This window comes from Engystomops pustulosus, chromosome 3, assembly GCF_040894005.1.
Source record: "Engystomops pustulosus chromosome 3, aEngPut4.maternal, whole genome shotgun sequence".
Taxonomy (NCBI): Eukaryota; Metazoa; Chordata; class Amphibia; order Anura; family Leptodactylidae; genus Engystomops; species Engystomops pustulosus.
Window position 1 is genome coordinate 21,447,233 of NC_092413.1, and position 19,013 is coordinate 21,466,245.

Genomic DNA, 19,013 nt, shown 5'->3' on the forward strand with positions numbered 1-19,013 from the left:
GCAACAACCACCTTGCCTATGCATTGGCAGGGGTGTTGCAATATAAATAATATTTAAATCTGTGGTCCCTATTACAGCTCCAACTAGCTCCCGGGTGAATGGAAGTATAGCAAGAAACACATTCACTTCTATAGGAGTGATATTATAGCAGGGTATGCCGTAATATTCATACAGTGGTTGTTACATGCCCCAATACACAATATATTACATATGAATCCTGTATGTATTTATGTACTTGGCTCTGGAAGGAAGCAACAACATCCTATTACCCGGCCTCTGGGTTGCACAGTGAATGTAGTAATCAGTATTTTTGCTATACTTGTATATAAAGTAATGAAAAGAAGAAAACACTAGGGCCAATGATGGTGCTATATAAATAAAGATTATTATCATACAAATGCTGCCGCTTAGTGTCACCGTCCCATAATACATCGATAAAGAATAATATGGCTACGCAGAACAATGGCTGAAGTCGGCGCCGTCTCCTCTTTCATCACTCCCATCATTCACACGGGGAGATAACGCTCTTATGTTCACTTTGTAATTTTCATATCACCAGTGATAGATGATTAGCGGGACCTCAACCTCCATGAATCACCCTAATAGCCGGGAAACAATGAGGAATGAATCTGATAATCTGGATAAGTTCAGTAAATCAGAATAATGGCTGGAATGGAGGATGATAGACTGCGTGTGGGTGTATGAATCTAGAGGAGAGACTATAGCATGTATGGTTACTGCTGCCTGTGTGCATTAGGCTGGCAGATTCTCTTTACCCTTTAGGTTCTGGATACATGTAACTGAATTATATCCAAAATGAGCGATATCCACATTATCCGGTCATTATTTCTCTATAATGTCCTATATGACTCTTCTAAATGATCAATAGACTTACCAAATCCATCCTGATAAACCAGGGACATTACTCATAGATCCAGGCACCGGGACTGTGGTAATCTTCTTATATTTGTTATCCATGGCCTCCTTCCTTGTAAAATCAACTTTTATAATTATGCTAATAAGTCAGAAGGGCTCCTAGCTGTGTTAAATGAATACCTTTTTGTTGTAGCTTCACAGGCTGTTATACTGTGCAGGAGCACTTCCTCCTCCCACTGTTAGATGAAACTCCCTGCTGCTGTGAGAGTATATCAGGTAGAAGGAGGGAGCGTAAATTGATGTTAGAAGGAAGGAGGCCAGGGTTAACAAATATGAGAAGAAGATGTGGGAGAAGCCTGTGAAGCCAGAGCATGTGGTGCTCTAATAACGCCCACCAGAGCCCTTCTGACTAATTTGAATACATTGCAAACTTGATTTTAGAAGGAAGGAGGCCATAGATGATTACCACAGCAACAGTGTTATTCCTCATCCTCATGTACACACTGGACTACTTATTTCTGCAAAGCCTGTTGAATGGTGAGGCATGTAGTAAGTTATACAGACAATCCCCAACTTACGGACATCCGACTTACAGATGATCCCCTTACAGATGGACCCCTCTGCCCCCTGTGATCTCTGGTGAAGCTCTCTCGATGTTACTATAGTCCCAGACTGCAATGATCAGCTGTAAGGTGTCTGTAATGAAGCTTTATTGATAATCCTTGGTCCCTTGACAGCACAAAATATCCAATTGTCACTGGGATGAAAAAGTGTTTTGTCTGGAGAAACAACTATAAAATATATCGGTTCTAACTTACATAAAAATTCTACTTAAAAGGGTTCTCCAGTCATAGCAAGTTTGGCCCGATCAGCAGGACAGGACCTAACTTGCTGATCGGCGGGGGTCTCAGTTATGGTACCCCCACGGATCTCGAGAACGGGATCCATTGTACCCCTGTTGGGTTCCAGATGACTGGAGCAGCCAGTCGCGCATGCGCCAGCTGCTCGGTTCCTCTATGTAGCGCTGACGGAAATAGCCCAGCGCCTTACTCACCAATCTTTGCCATCACCAGAGAGATGAATAGAACTGCATCTCAAGCACAAAAGGGGTTCTACAGACCTCCGTTCTAGAGATCCGTGAGGGTCTCATCACTGACCCCCGCCGATCAGCAATTTGGGCCCTATGCAATGGATAGGCCTTAACTTGCTATGACTGGAGAACCCCTTTAAGAACAAACCTATCATGTACGTAACCCGGGGACTACATGTACTGATAGAGGTCTATGTATCCACCAACCAAATTCACTGACACACCTGCGGGTAGCCACGATGATGATCACAAGTGTCACATAGAGATCTGCTAGGATTTGCCGTGCTGATGGAATAGTCATCTCCTCTAGACAAGCCCCATCAGCTCTGATGGGCAGAGACCTGACAGTAGAGGGCAGAACATTTACCATGGTCCATCACATCTCCTACAATAGGCTATTTACTACAGGTCCATCTGCCAGTATTCACATGAGACCATGGCGTCCTGCAGATACCAACTCTGGGATTCTTGGGGATTTCCAGGCTCTTAACGTTGAACATCTGGTTTAGTTAATGCGTGAGAGATTAATTTGGTTGGTTTGCCAAAATCCATGTAAAGATTTTTTTTTTTACTGTATCAACTAGTCATGGGCCAAGTGTTAGTTATAAAGTTTATATTCATTAATATTACACATCGGGACAATGCCCCCCCCCCCATAGATGGAAACCACTCCAGCTTCTCCACAATCACCTCCAGTGACTGGGAACATTGGAGCACATTATATATACGGGTGAGATGCCAGCGACCAGATGCTTTTATAAATACTCTAGTAGAACAAGCGCGCCTCGCTCCGGCCTTCTCCTCGCTCATTTTCCCGTTCTCTTTGCCACGTCTGGTTGGTTTATGACGGGCTTAATGAATTTTGGATGTGTAGATGCTTCTCCGAAATGAGCGCACTATTATTCTGGGACAAATGTGACAGGGAACTGAGCTGAAACATCTGGAAAAATAACTAGGTTTTACTGTTCCCCGTCCTCCCACTGCCTACGAGCTCTAGAGGCCGCCGGTGTGCCAGCCCATAGCAAGGAACGGCTTACTGGTTTTTTTGGGTAAAATCTCAGAGCATCAAGGACTGAAGTGAAATTTAATGCATTGTGTGAGACTTCTCCTTATGGTGGATACCAGATGGGAGGGGACACATCCTTCATACCGATGGGTTTCCAGAACTGGACAGTGAGAAATGGAAAATGTAGCAATTCCAATGTAATATAATATTAAGTGATGCTCCGTCTGTCCGTTTTATGACATAGGACAGAGGATAGTTTACAATAAATAGTAGTTCGGAATATCTTCACTTTATTACAATGTGTCTCTAGATTTGTTCTTCAAAGAATTATATTTAGCCTCATGTACAGTGTTGTTTTATTGATGGGGTCTATTGAGCAAGTGTGCAGTGTCCACTCTGTCCATTACCTGGTCTACAAGGTCGGCCACCACCTAGTCCTAGAACTGAAGTGTGAACCTTTCTCCTAAAAGGTTAGAGCAAGTACTTCCTTATGGTCCACCAAACCTCGGTTTAAGGCAACTTCTCTTATAGGAAGTTGCCTGAGCAAAGTTTTCAAAATGTTCCACAAGTATCTAAACCTGTTCTGTCTGCCCTGACATCTGCCTGTATTACTGTTATGAAAGAACTTTGTTTTCTCCCATGTGTGGTCTGCATGGACAGTAGATCCATGTGGGAAATGGATTTGTCTACTGTAATATGCACTAGTATTGGTCTGCGTCAGTGGTTCTCAAGCTGTGGGTTGTGAACCCTTTGGGGGTGGAACGACCCTTTTACAGGGGTCGCCTAAGACCATTGAAAATAAGTATTTTCCGACTGTCTTAGAAACCGAGACACCGCATGGCACATGTGGCAGCATAGGACAGAAGCTTTCTCAGCACGGTCTGTGTGATAGTAGATGCAGCATAGGTGACATTTGCCTATGTTTCAGCTTCAGCATTGGAGTGAAGAAGGCAGTAAGATCCGAGAAAAAGGTGCAGACCGATAGGAACAAGGTAGGTTATTTTTTCATATGCTACAGGGCTATCACTGTGACAACTGGCTACTGGGGGGATTCCTGAGACTACTGGCTACTGTGGGTATTACTATGACTGCTGGGGGCATTCCTGTTACTACTGACTACTGAGGGCATCACTGTGACAACTGGCTACTGGGGGCATCACTGTGACAACTGGCTACTGGGGGCATTTATGTGACTATTGGCTACTGTGAGTATTACTATGACAACTGGCTCCTGGGGGGATCACTGTGACTTTTGGCTACTGTGGGTATTACTGTGACTACTGGCTACTATAGGAATCAATATGACTACTGGCTACTGAGGGGATCACTGTGACTACTGGCGGTATTACTGTGACTGCTGGGGGATTACAGTGACTACTGTCTACTATAGGTATTAGGGTGACTACTGGAGGAATCACTGTGACTACAATTATGATTCATAACCCTACCAAAATTATAACCAAGGGTTGCAGCATTAAGAAGTAGAGAACCACTGGTCATTGGCACCAAAAACTTAACTTGCTTAATTAGGGCACAATCTGTAATCAATATTCTGGAGGGCCACAAAATAAGCTAGAGGGAATATCAGTGTCACAGATTCTTGGAAATTAAACTTTTACTATAAGCCATCCTAAATACAGACACAAGTAAATGAAAATGAAAGAAAATAGGTTTTATGTTTTTGAGAAAATTCCCATTGGATTATGACCAGTGTGATCTAATGGGTTTAGGGAATTACAACAGGCGGCTCCCTTGCTCCTCCACCAGTTGTGACAGTTCTCATACATTGTATACACTCACCGGCCACTTTATTAGGTACACCTGTCCAACTGCTCGTTAACACTTAATTTCTAATCAGCCAATCACATGGCGGCAACTCAGTGCATTTAGGCATGCAGACATGGTCAAGACAATCTCCTGCAGTTCAAACCGAGCATCAGTATGGGGAAGAAAGGTGATTTGAGGCCTTTGAACGTGGCATGGTTGTTGGTGCCAGAAGGGCTGGTCTGAGTATTTCAGAAACTGCTGATCTACTATGATTTTCACGCACAACCATCTCTAGGGTTTACAGAGAATGGTCCGTAAAAGAAAAAACATCCAGTGAGTGGCAGTTCTGTGGGCGGAAATGCCTTGTTGATGCCAGAGGTCAGAGGAGAATGGGCAGACTGGTTCGAGCTGATAGAAAGGCAACAGTGACTCAAATCTCCACCCGTTACAACCAAGGTAGGCAGAAGAGCATCTCTGAACACACAGTACGTCGAACTTTGAGGCAGATGGGCCACAGCCTACCTGAGTATTGTTGCTGACCATGTCCATCCCTTTATGACCACAATGTACCCTGTAACATCTGATGGCTACTTTCAAATGCGCCATGTCATAAAGCTGGAATCATCTCAGACTGGTTTCTTGAACATGACAATGAGGTCACTGGACACAAATGGCCTCCACAGTCACCAGATCTCAATCCAATAGAGCATCTTTGGGATGTGGTGGAACGGGAGATTCACATCATGGATGTGCAGCCGACAAATCTGCGGCAACTGTGTGATGCCATCATGTCAATATGGACCAAAATCTCTGAGGAGCTTCCAGCACCTTGTTGAATCTATGCCACGAAGAATTGAGGCAGTTCTGAAGGCAAAAGGGGGTCCAACCCGTTACTAGCATGGTGTACCTAATAAAGTGGCCGGTGAGTGTATGATATGAATTGGGCAAAACCAACATGAACTGTTTGCCTCAATCTTCAAGGAGCTATTAAGTTGTATCACCGCAAATAAAGGAGATCAACCATGCGAAACCTCCCGTCCCTGAACTCCGACGCCAGAGCCAAGGACTGTACAAAGACTCTTCCCCATCTATCATCAGTATTAATATTAAAGGAAACCTACCACTTGTAGTGGCAGGTTTCCGATGAAAATACCGGGCACCAGCTCAGGGTGAGCTGGTGCCGGAGCTTATTTTAGTTAGTGTTTTAAACCGCGGTATCGCGGTTTAAAACACTTTTTAAACGTTATAGCCGGCGCAGGCAGGTACGCGCTCGGCGCTTGCCGTGCACGAGGCTCTCATTCACTTCCTATGTAGCCGCGTGCACGGTAAGCGCCGAGCGCGTACCTGCCTGCGCCGGCTGTAACGTTTAAAAAGTGTTTTAAACCGCGATACCGCGGTTTAAAACACTAACTAAAATAAGCTCCGGCACCAGCTCACCCTGAGCTGGTGCCCGGTATTGCCATCGGAAACCTGCCACTACAAGTGGTAGGTTTCCTTTAAATCATCCACAATATAATCTCCTGATATCCGCAGTACCTGCTCCGGAAGGGTTACTCTTCTGAACGTGATAGACGCGGATGATATCTGCCGCAACATCTCTGACCTCTGGATCTTCACACTGCAGGAGCCACAGTACACACATCCATAGCTGTAGTGTATCCGATAGACCTGTAAAGACACAAGGGAATCTTCTTACTGCGGGATGTAAGATTTCGGGAAAGACTATCTTGCTGGATAAACTGGGGAAAAGCAACTTGAGGTTTGAATCTTCATGTCAATCCTTGATGTGAAGGCCACATCTTTATGTCAATCCTTGACGTGAAGGCCACAGTAAGTTAACCAAAACGTAATGAAACCTTACGATAACTTTGTAGTGTGTATACAGGGGACATCCGAATCTCCCCTAATAAGGTGTATGATGATGACAAAGATGTGCTTCCTCAAACGGAGCTGCAACTAAAGATGTCCGCTCTCAGAATATTCCTATCTTCCCGGTGGAAACACCTGCTTGGTGGAACCATACGTGTTCATGAACTTGTCACCTTTGACCATCAGTTGAGTGAGTATTCACATATTTCTTAGCTGGAAGTGGACAATGGAGAGTATTCCACCACGTATAACATATATATTTGATGGAAGCCTCGATCTTTTGCCACTTGTATAGGCGTGGAGTCATATTTAAAGGGAACCTATCATCATGTTATTAAGAACAGGCACAATAAACCTTACCCACCCACTGCGCCTTTGTTGAAAACTGCAGCTCTGACGTCCCTGCCTAAATCTGCCTCCTCCTACCATTAAAACCTTTTCTGTCTATGTTTGGCCTCTCCCACTGGCACGTGGTTGGGCCTATCGAGGGTGCGTGAAATGGTGAGAAGATCTACTGTTTCTTACACAGTGCTCACTGCTTAGTGAAAAGGGGCAGCATTCTAGTAAGAACAGGAAGTGGATAGGGAAAGAACTTCCTGTCTGTGCCGGCCGAGATTTGAAGAGACACAGAGCTGTCAGTCAAAAGAAGGAGGCGTGGCTCACTGGCTTCCTGGAGAAAACTTGACTATTCTCGTCAGAAGTTGACTCATGTCTACTCATTTGCATATAATAAAAACAGGTGTAATAAAGGCACAGTGCCTCAGGGGCTGATAACTTCCAGTATGCTAGTCTTGGGGCAGCCGTTTAAATGTCATTGGAGAATTTGCCATCCGTATTTAGAGTTAACCCTCGTGATCATTGCCAGCACCGATCGTGGGTGTTACCGTTTTTAAATTCGAATTCAAAATTGAATTCTAACGGGTCCGCTCATCACTACTCCACTACAGTGGCCACTGCTGGTGACCTGTGGCATTACACACAGCTTTAGAAATTTACGGCTGTTTTTTTTTTTTTTGAATTATGCAAATTAATTTCTTTTTCTTTTTTTCGGGACAGTGACTAATAAGATGATCTCTACTTCTCCTATGAAGGTTCGCCAGTTTTCCTACTTGTGCTGTATTTTGGAGATTTGGCTGTTTTTGTACAGGACTCTCCATGCGGTCCGCTTACTGGTGTATAGTTTCTCTCTTAGCCAAGTGTCAGGGGTAACGGAGCTATTTATGAGCAGGGCAGCTTTTGTATATTTATTGAGGGCCTGAACCCTTGTAGCTGGTAATTTTAGAGAGTTGCTCAGTGATGGTCGCCCTGGGAATCAGGATGGAGGAGAATGCTTTGATGTCTGCCTGTTGCCCAGGGGACTCGGAGCTCTCGGTGGAGCAATGTAGAACTTTCTGGAAAAAAAAAATCAAGTTTAAAATAAACTTTGTTTGTGTTTGTTAAGCCCCTTCATCTTTCATCCCTGAAGTGTAACGTTCTCCTCCTCCACTCATGCAGCTCCGCAATTCTATAAAGGAACAAACAATTCTCCGGAAAGTTACAATCTCTACAAAATACAAAGATCCTAAAATTCTACAGCACAAATGGGAAGCGGACGAAGGAAGCAGAGCCTGTGACTGTATACAGCATTTACCCCCTGCTGTATCAACATTCAGGACTCCTCCTACATTACAATTTTTTTCATTTATAAAGAAATTTCTATCCTCTATGGTTGGATGAAAAGACAAAGAACTTTCAGAATCAGGACTGTAAGTGTCCCTCAGCACCCGCTTTTGATCCTGTGAAGAAAAGTTCCTCACTGATCAGATGTAATCTATGGGGGTGGGGCTTAAGGAATAGAATCAGTGTTACGTTCCAATGCAGCACCTCCACAGGAGAGAAGAAGAATTACACATTGTCCATTAAAATCATTGGGGGACATTTTTTTTGGGTGTATAATTGAGACATTTGGAAGGTCTATTTTGTGCCTTTGCGTATGATCAAGTCTTTTTTTCTGGTGATACATGTTCAGTTTTTCCTGTCCTGGCAGGTGTAGATCACTTCCAAAGACAAAAAATGTAATAAAAAAATTGGAAAGTCACTCTACTATCAAAATCCCAGTACTCTAATAGAAAAACATCTAATATGACAATATTTAACATTGTAAAACAAAAATCAGAGCAAATAAGTTGTTTTTTTTCTTTGCCTTTTTGTATTTAGAAGGTTTTTACTTTTCTCACCCAATACATCACGCTTTCGAACATACTAGCGGTAGTGTTAAAAGTCTTAGAGAGCGGTGTATACATAACTTTGAGTGTACCTACATTCGAAGATTGTAGCAGGACTTTGAAGCATGCACTGCGGGTGTGTCCTCACACTTATCTCTTTGACATGTTGCACTGCTTTGACTATGCTGTAGCGGGCTTCTGGTTGACTACTACAGCAATCACACACTGTTATCTATTTGATGTGTTGCACTGCATTGACTATACTGTAGTAGGCTTCTGGTTGACTACTACAGCAATCACACACTGTTATCTGTTTGATACGTTGCACTGCTTTGACTATGCTGTAGCAGGCTTCTGGTTGACTACTACTGCAATCACACACTGTCATCTATTTGATATGTTGCGCTGCTTTGACTATGCTGTAGCAGGCTTCTGGTTGACTACTACAGCAATCACACGCTGTTATCTATTTGATATGTTGCACTGCTTTGACTATGCTGTAGCAGGCTTCTGGTTGACTACTACAGCAATCACACGCTGTTATCTATTTGATATGTTGCACTGCTTTGACTATGCTGTAGCAAGCTTCTGGTTGACTACTACAGCAATCACACGCTATTATCTATTTGATATGTTGCACTGCTTTGACTATGCTGTAGCAAGCTTCTGGTTGACTACTACAGCAGTCACACAGAGAAGAGGCGAAGCGCTGCAGCTCAATGTGGTGATGTAACAACAAACTAATGAGATGGTAGATCCCCTGTAGGTGCACACAGTGCTCCCGGTTATCCCCTATACAAAACACTTGGGCCCTGAAGTTGGAAAAATCCTGTTATCGATTTTCCATCAAGGCTCTTGAGGTTCAGGCACCTCTCGAGGGCAGTGACGTGGACAGCGGGGGGTTTGTTCTGTACATTTAGTGAAATGAGGGATGTGATTCCCTGCTGATGCTGACGGTGCTGCTGGAGTTAATGTTTTGTGCATTACGGTGATGTGTGTACGGCCGGGGAGCGCAGCTGGAGCGCGGCGTGATGACTTTTCCAGGGCTCTGCACACCACCTTGGGTCACCCAGTTGAAAGCAGCTGAAAATTTGCTTAGGTACACACGGCTGATGTAGGAGATTACCTGCTGCCTGCGGAGTGTGGGGAAACAGCAAATAGAAGCAGAGAAGGCACCTGGATCCCTGTGTCAATAACGTCTACTCCGGCAACGAAACGCAAAATACAACTTATCGCATTGAAAACTGAAGGAACCTTCCTACATAAGAAGAGGGCAGCAAAGATGGGGGGACATAGGACTATGTGCTTATAGGAGAGGGGGCTCTGAGTTATGGGGGAAGAGCTTTTCTGAGCATCATTTGGGTAGAAAGATGGTCGACATACAAAACTGTAGCCACACTTGACATCAGGGCGTCAGCAGATCCCCAAAGGTCTGCCCTGTTCCCCTACACAAAAACAATACACTACCCAGATAATGAACAAGCAGGGGATGCTCGGATATTTGAGATCTGTCGCTTAAAGTGGTAGCATTTGTAGAGAGGCATATGCATTTAAAGGGGTAGCCCATGTATTTAAGTTATTCTCTATCCACATGATTGGGGATAACAAGTTGATTGGGACCTCCCACCGATCACGAGAACGGGACTCCCTGCAATCCAGAGAACGGGGATCACATTATCACTAATGGGTGGAGTGGTCAGTCAGGCAGGTACATATGGTTTCAGAAACAGCCCTATATGGGCCGGAGTCCTGGGTCTCTTACCTGGTGTCCGGCGGCACGGAAGAAGACCCCAGCTCGAAGTAAATATGAGTGTTTACTCATTCTCTAATTCCAACCATGTATGGGACACTAAACTACCAATCTAAGGACCTGGGGGTATGCCCCAAATTGTACCTAAGCTTTTAAAGGTACTCAGGTGGGGTACATAACATGCTTTCTAGAATTCCCTCTATTATGTGAAATCTTGTCTGTTTACCGATAAAAAAAAATCTCCAAAATCATGTGAAATGAGAAGAAAAGAGTCACTTTTTGTCAGAGATGAGTCACCCTGAGAGGCTGCAGGGGAAGTGTAAGTTCAGATGCCATTATCTTGGGTTCTGTAGTACCTAGGTGTATGCTTTTGGTGTTATATTAAAGATAAGAATCTCCCCTTTGGTTCTACATGTGTCGTACAGGACCAGATATACAGAAAGTTAAAGAGAAAGAGGCAGGAATTAGATTTTTTATCTGCCGTTCATTAATGGAGGGGTGTGAGGCATGATGTTACTATTCATGACTATTTCTACTGTTCTTTTGTTGCTTCCAAAAAGACCAAAAAATGGAGACTGCAGGTAAAGATTCGGATCTATTGTTTGATGGACGCCTCACAACTTCTGTGTGAACTGAGGCTAACAGAGCACATCTTGTAGTTGCCAAATAAATTTCGTTTTTCCTTTCACTGTACGCACGGACATGACATTATATCGAGAAAGCGACAACATCTGGAAGAGCACAAGAATAAAAAAAAACCCAGCGATCTGATGGCGGGAAGCGTCCATGTCCCCAGCTGTAGCCAGCAGGATCTCATCCGATGTCGGGATTACGCTGGGATGAAGGGAACAACATTTATTTTATTCTAGGATCGGTATTTTAATCCTGACAGCATGAGGAGTCGGGGGGGGGGGGGGGGGGGCTCCGCGTTCCTCGTTGTTTGATGCTCGGCACCAGTCGTAACATCTCATGTGTGGCGCCATGTAAATAAACTGATCATCTGATCTTAGCCCTGATATGATTCTGTCTGTATCAAAGGAAAACTCTTTACTGTACCCGCTGCGTATATTGAAAAAAGATGTATAACGCCCAATGCAGATCTTTATCTTCCATACAATGGGGCCTGTCATGTGTGCAGAGGAGGAGAGAGAGAACATACATTCCACAACCAGTTCATTAACTAAGTGCAGCCATCTCTATAGGTGATGGATTATCAAATGGTTAAAGACATAAAGAGGGAGATGTTCATTGATGTGCCTCAGGCTCCAACATAATGGCCAAAAAATGATTTAGAAGCATTCATAAATTGTCAGAAGTCATTTTAGACATTTTTTTTGCGCAAAACCTAAAAATTTGGTGCAAAAATTTGCGCAGAAGCAATCATGAATTCTCCCCAGAATATTCAGAAGTATCAGTTTTAAAAGAGAAAAAAAATTTTTTAGTCTCCAGGGGAAACAAGTCTTTACTATAAGAACTGTGAATGTGTGGAATAGCCGAGCTCAGGAGCAGGTCACAGCAGGGCAGTAATGACCATACAAAGCTGTAGCCATTGTTGTGTAAAGGTCCTGGAGATCTGTGTGTGGTGTTGGTAGCAGAAGGAGTGTGAAAAATGCATTTATATTCCAGGTTTGTAGCTTTCTCAAGTGCTCTGGGGGCGTGTCCTCACACTGCTGTGCATTAAAGTGACCCAAAGCTCCTCCTTTTTTTTTTTTTAATTTACAGAATTTTTTTTTTCCAGGGGAATGATAAACAAGTGGATGCACAGAGCAAAGCAGTGTGAGGACATATGAACTAAGATCCTGGACTATAAACCCATTTTTTTCCACAGTCCTGCTGCTACTAAGGAGATACATGTATGAATGGATACACAGCTCTCAGGGAAGCTACCTTAAAACTGGCTATAGTATGTGTGGTCAAAACTACTGATAGATAGGAGCAAAAGTACAACCTCCAGCATGGCCTGCAGTCCGGGAGTTGCGAATTTGAAGCAGCTGGAAACCAAGCTGTAGACACCAGAGGTGACACCACCGGTGGTGGCCTCCAGGCATCTGCGGGACAAGACAGCCCATACTTTATGTACAATAGGAGGGTCTATGGAGGAGAAGCAACATAAGTTCTCCAGACAAACCTCCCAGCTGAGAGCGAGACATCCGAATTACACGGCATCTAATGCCAAGACCGTGAGGTCCAATTCATGATTCATCCAGCGGTGGCTTGCCGTCACTTCTAGGAATCTCATGTTTGACACGCGGTAATCATGCAGGATCAATTAAAACTAATAACTTTGGGGAAGGCAGCGTTGGCAGCGGCCCAGTCGCTGCAGCAATTACATGTCGGAACATAATTTGCTGTAAGCTATTTACCTAAAACAGTCAGTGACTTCATCAAATACCAGAGCCACCTGCTGAAAATTCCCCTACAGGACTCATTACAGGCCGGTCTGCAGCCTGGACTTCCAGGCATTCTCTACGAGGGAAATTGGATGTGAAGTTGGCATAATCCAAGACGTGACACTGAATTTTCTTCTGCAGAATGTCTGACGATATGTCTGTTCTTGGGACGGCCAATGTTTCTCCCGTTTACAGTGGAAGTGGCATGACAATGGAAGCCTTAATGGCGAGGAGGGTGAAGGTCAACCATATGGTGGATCCACTCCAGAGACCAACCACCCTAGCAGCCTGGCTTATTGAATAGCAGCTCTTTCTGATGTGGTAGGATGTCCTACCCCCTTGACGTGTTAAGATGAGGAGGCCTGATGTTCAAGTTCGGCTTCAGCTGCCTGACCCAGACATATTGCCGGACGAACAGCCACAAATTGACTTCTCTAACAACTAGGGACACCCCTGGACAATCATAGTCATTGCTAGTTTCTAAGGGTGTCCATTTGCCGAATTGGCTGTTTGGTGACCAATCCAGCAATATTTCCGGGACAGGAAGCCAGACAAGGAACCCAAACTTGAACATCGACTCCATGCATCTCTAGTTAAGATCTTTCTACGGTCTAACTTTTAGAGGTGTCAAGACAATCAACCGGTAGACACTCACTGGAGTCATCATTACTTTAGGGTTCAGGAAAACCACCTCAGAATTACTACATGTAAGGCTGTGTTTGGGTCTTGTCTACCTATTATAAGGGTTCCCAGAGGTTTAGGCTGCTGCATGTGGCTGGAACCTCACCCACCGAAATTGAGCATTGTTGGAAAGATTTTGAAGGTATATATAGTTATACTTAACCCTAACAGGGTGCCGGATCTATAGACCAATGGATACTAATGCAACTTGATGGACCCTTTTTACGGCATATGACCGTTTGGTAAAGCCCACGTCTAGTAGGATTCCACAACATTTTTCTCCAACTACCGTGCCACGGTCTATGATCAGGCCAGGGCTCAGTCAGGTAGAGGATTAGGCAGGACCGTTGACTCATTGAAGGTGTGGTGGAGGTACCTAGGCAAGGCGCTTCTGCTCCGTACATATCCCACTCCCCACAAAGTGCCATGAGCAGAGTCATAGCCAGGCATCTCCACCACTCCTGCCTCATCCTCAGCAGTAGTGCCCAACTTTTTTTGCCAACAATACCACCCTAGTCCTTGGTCACTAAGCGATTGGTCACTGGTGCAAAAAGAGGTTGAGGTCCACTGTCTTCCAGGTCCTAAATTTCATACACAGCCTCACAATATGAACAGAACTTAAGTGATAAAATTTTATTCCATGGATATCAGGGTTAATTTCTCAGAGGGTTTCCTCCATGGTCTGCATGTGACAGGACCACATTAATGTGACCAAAAATTAGTTTTCTATAGGAATAAAACGTTACAGGAGTTTGGAAAGAGCGTGAAAGGCTTGGAAAAAGGGTCTTTAAAATCCCTGATGGTGGCTCTTCCAAGAACCTAATGAGCGCTCAATCAAACACTTGACCCAATCCATGGCCTTTACCTTCTACAGATGAGGCAGCTGCATTTCGAGGAATAAGCTAAATACTCGATGTCGATGTATACAGACCACAAGCTCCTGCTGATAGTGATCCCTCCAGCCGATGATGAAACCATCTGTACATTCCTTTACTGGTGGAGCACTGGGGTGTGCACCGTCATCACATTGCCGTCTCTTACCTAGCACCAGTTGAGGGCCGGTCAGGAAATGAGGAGCGATATCTGCAAGGATCTCAGCAGCTGCCAACTTTACTTCAGTCTGGAGTTCATCTCCACAGCAATGAACCACAAGCGCAACCAAGTCCTTCAACTCTGACTCAATGGCCTGAGGAGAAAAAACCCAGAAAATCATCCTGAGATCATCCAGATGTTCCTCACAACAATCCTTCCAATCCCACAACCCCTGGTCATCAAAAAGAGCATCTCATGAATTGTCTGGGGCAGAAAATAGGGTTTTACTGATGATGACAAGAAAATGTCAGATCTGGGAGCTCCTGTGATTGATAACCATTGTCTGCCCTCATCTTACAGAAATAAGGATGTAGGGACACGTCCAGGAGCTTTCCTGTACTCCATCTACTCCATATCTCACTAGGGACAGGATTGTACATAGGAAGGTTCACCCTTATACAGGCGGTGCCCGGGTTACATACAGGATAGGTACTGCAGGTTTGTTCTTAAGTTGAATTTGTATGTTAAGTGGGAACTGTATACTTTATTGTAGCTCCAGACAAAAATTTTTGGGTCTGTATGACTATTGGATTTTAAAAATGTTGGGTTGTCATAAGAACCAGGATTAACAATAAAGCTTAGTTGCAGACCCTTACAGCTTAACTGTTACAGCTGATTATTGTAGCCTAGGGTTAAGGTACCGTAAATAACCAACATTCAGAGGTTTGTTTGTAACTAGTGGTCGCCTGTAAGTTGGGTGTTCTTAAGTAGGGGACCGCCTGTACATTGATTTATTTGCTAATACATTGCAATATTGTCCACTGCATACAATTCTCTCTCCCACTACAAGGAGTACCAGAGCAACGACTCTGGCCCTGAGAGGGAAGGGAGGAAGCCACGACTATGGCCCTGAGGGGGAAGGGAGGGAGCCACGACTCTGGTCCTGAACGGGGAAGAGAGGGAGCCACGACTCTGGTCCTGAACGGGGAAGGGAGGGAGCCACGACTCTGGTCCTGAACGGGGAAGGGAGGGAGCCACGACTCTGGTCCTGAACGGGGAAGGGAGGGAGCCACGACTCTGGTCCTGAACGGGGAAGGGAGGGAGCCACGACTCTGGTCCTGAACGGGGAAGGGAGGGAGCCACGACTCTGGTCCTGAACGGGGAAGGGAGGGAGCCACGACTCTGGTCCTGAACGGGGAAGGGAGGGAGCCACGACTCTGGTCCTGAACGGGGAAGGGAGGGAGCCACGACTCTGGTCCTGAACGGGGAAGGGAGGGAGCCACGACTCTGGTCCTGAACGGGGAAGGGAGGGAGCCACGACTCTGGTCCTGAACGGGGAAGGGAGGGAGCCACGACTCTGGTCCTGAACGGGGAAGGGAGGGAGCCACGACTCTGGTCCTGAACGGGGAAGGGAGGGAGCCACGACTCTGGTCCTGAACGGGGAAGGGAGGGAGCCACGACTCTGGTCCTGAACGGGGAAGGGAGGGAGCCACGACTCTGGTCCTGAACGGGGAAGGGAGGGAGCCACGACTCTGGTCCTGAACGGGGAAGGGAGGGAGCCACGACTCTGGTCCTGAACGGGGAAGGGAGGGAGCCACGACTCTGGTCCTGAACGGGGAAGGGAGGGAGCCACGACTCTGGTCCTGAACGGGGAAGGGAGGGAGCCACGACTCTGGTCCTGAACGGGGAAGGGAGGGAGCCACGACTCTGGTCCTGAACGGGGAAGGGAGGGAGCCACGACTCTGGTCCTGAACGGGGAAGGGAGGGAGCCACGACTCTGGTCCTGAACGGGGAAGGGAGGGAGCCACGACTCTGGTCCTGAACGGGGAAGGGAGGGAGCCACGACTCTGGTCCTGAACGGGGAAGGGAGGGAGCCACGACTCTGGTCCTGAACGGGGAAGGGAGGGAGCCACGACTCTGGTCCTGAACGGGGAAGGGAGGGAGCCACGACTCTGGTCCTGAACGGGGAAGAGAGGGAGTCACGAGTCTGGCCCTGAGGGGGAAGGGAGGGAGTCACGAGTCTGGCCCTGAGGGGGAAGGGAGGGAGTCACGAGTCTGGCCCGGAGGGGGAAGGGAGGGAGTCACGAGTCTGGCCCGGAGGGGGAAGGGAGGGAGTCACGAGTCTGGCCCGGAGGGGGAAGGGAGGGAGTCACGAGTCTGGCCCTGAGGGGGAAGGGAAGGAGTCACGAGTCTGGCCCGGAGGGGGAAGGGAGGGAGTCACGAGTCTGGCCCTGAGGGTAGGCAGCTATGATTCAGGCCTCAGGGAGGAGGAGTCCAGGATGATGGCAGTCATGACTTTGGCGGGAGGTGGTCCTGACTGTGATGTGACCTTAAGGAAGTTGGCCTCTTTACCTCATGTTTTTTGTGATGTGTGCGTTAGTGTGGGGGGCAGTATATTAGGTAATTTACCAATATACATCTATTAATAGTTCTGCTCCGCTTTCTTGATATGTAAAGTGAAGCCTCCTGTCTTTTACCTCATCAGCCGGATATTCCTGACCATAAAATGGCCGCAGATGGAGGGTCATGTGATCTCTAACCGTCCACGAACAATCACCATGCCAGGACCTTAATCGTATATTCATGAATACAACCTTAAGATCCTGGCAGGGCGATTGTTGAGAGATCACATGTCCCTCCATCAGCGGCCATTTTATGGTCAGGAATGTCTGGCTGATGAGGTAAAAGACAGGAGGCTTCACATAACATTTGAGGAAAGCGGAGCAGAACTATTACTAGATGTATATTGGTAAATTACCTCATATCCTGCCCACAACACAAAAAACATGAGGTAAAGTGGCCAACCCCTTTAAGGTGAAATACGAATAGAAGCATCTTCCAGACATATCCTATACTTACAGACATACCCCCGGACTGTATTTCACTTTCCTCACATCTTGTTATACATCCACGTAACTGGGAGAGGAAAGTGAGTGCACTTACCTCCTGGACCTCGTGTGAGAGTCTGATCACCAACTTAGACGACAGCTTCAAGGCTGAGCTCTGGATTTCCACACTGGAAAATTAAGGAAAAAAAACACTACAGTATATTTAAAGGGGGGGAAAAATGCAAATGCCTGAACACATATGTCCAGCCACGTCTGGCGGCAAACATTCGGCTGAACACATTCGTTGTAAGCTGCAGGCGACGCGAAACGCAGTCCAAGTGTAACCCACAAAGTGTGTGCAGCACCTGAGTACACACACAACACAACAGTTGTCTTCCTGTCTGGAGGCTGGGGATTATAGATGGCGGGATCCATGCCGGGCGCTGCCTGTGACCCGTACTGCGCATGGGATGATTACGTAAGGATCCTGTGCGCCCAAAGAATACGCTCATAGTGGATGAGCATCCGCCATGTCAGCGCAGCTGTAACCCACCGCTGCACGTGGCAGACTATCGCACATGTGGCTCATACTCTGCACAAGGAAATGTACAATAGTGAACATCTGTAAACAAACCGGGTCTAAGAGCCGGCTCTTTCACTTGAATGACAAGAGTGAATCAACCCCTCCCCTAATTTGCTCACCACACCCACTTCAACCCGACAAAATCGGGTTAAAATCGGTGTGGAGAAGGGTGACTGACTGGACTGAGGCTTCTTATTATACATGTAAAAGGAGCCATTCAGGAGCCAGAAGAGCCGGCTCCTCTTAGTGAGCAGAGCATCATGAGCCAGATCACTAAGAAGAGCCGGACTTCCCATCACTAATGTACTGTCGCACTTTAAAGAGTCATTGCCTCTGATAGATGGCAGCCATGACGTCTATACGGTGTATGTTCTATAGAAGTTCCTCTATGATCCGGGAACTTTCCAGCCCAAGCTCTAAGAAATCCCCTTTTAAAGCCCGGAGCTGCATCCACACTTCTCAGTGAGCTGGAATCTCCCCCGTGCAAGTGAAAGAAAGAAAATAAAAATTGGAAACTTGAAAGCTAGAGATGAGTGGACCCGAACTATAGGTTCTAGAACTAGATAGGACATATCAGAACAGCCAGTCAGGCAGTTTTACACGCTTAGCAGCTAGTTATGTCTGTGTTTGGCCATGGGTGTCCACCGGGTTAGCCAGAGCTGCTGAGCAGAGGATGCCAATCCTAAAGTTGGGGTCCACTTATCTGTAATGAAAGTATATATTTAGGGTTGATAAAGGACTCCCCCCTCGGCTCCAGTGCCATTGCTCATGAGGTCCCTAGTTGGACTGTTTGGCTGCAGGATTGTTGTTGCCGTCTATCCATCTCACAGATGCACTTACTGGCCTAACCAATGCACGCCAGGGGATGGTAAGGTCATTTGCTGTACAATCTTTGAGCAAGTTTATTATGCTCCTACTACTCTGGCAGGAAATATTC

General features: G+C 46.1%; 1 protein-coding gene across 1 annotated transcript in view; it reads right to left on the reverse strand.

The window, feature by feature from the left end:
- Window positions 1-19,013, reverse strand: part of THADA (THADA armadillo repeat containing) — a 354,225-nt gene that overhangs the window by 51,892 nt on the left and 283,320 nt on the right. The window contains exons 34-36 of the mRNA XM_072140258.1: window positions 17,609-17,681; window positions 14,675-14,819; window positions 6,276-6,407 (exon numbers count right to left, since the gene is read on the reverse strand). Coding sequence (XP_071996359.1) covers window positions 6,276-6,407; window positions 14,675-14,819; window positions 17,609-17,681 — 350 coding nt within the window. The remainder of the gene's footprint in view (window positions 1-6,275; window positions 6,408-14,674; window positions 14,820-17,608; window positions 17,682-19,013) is intronic.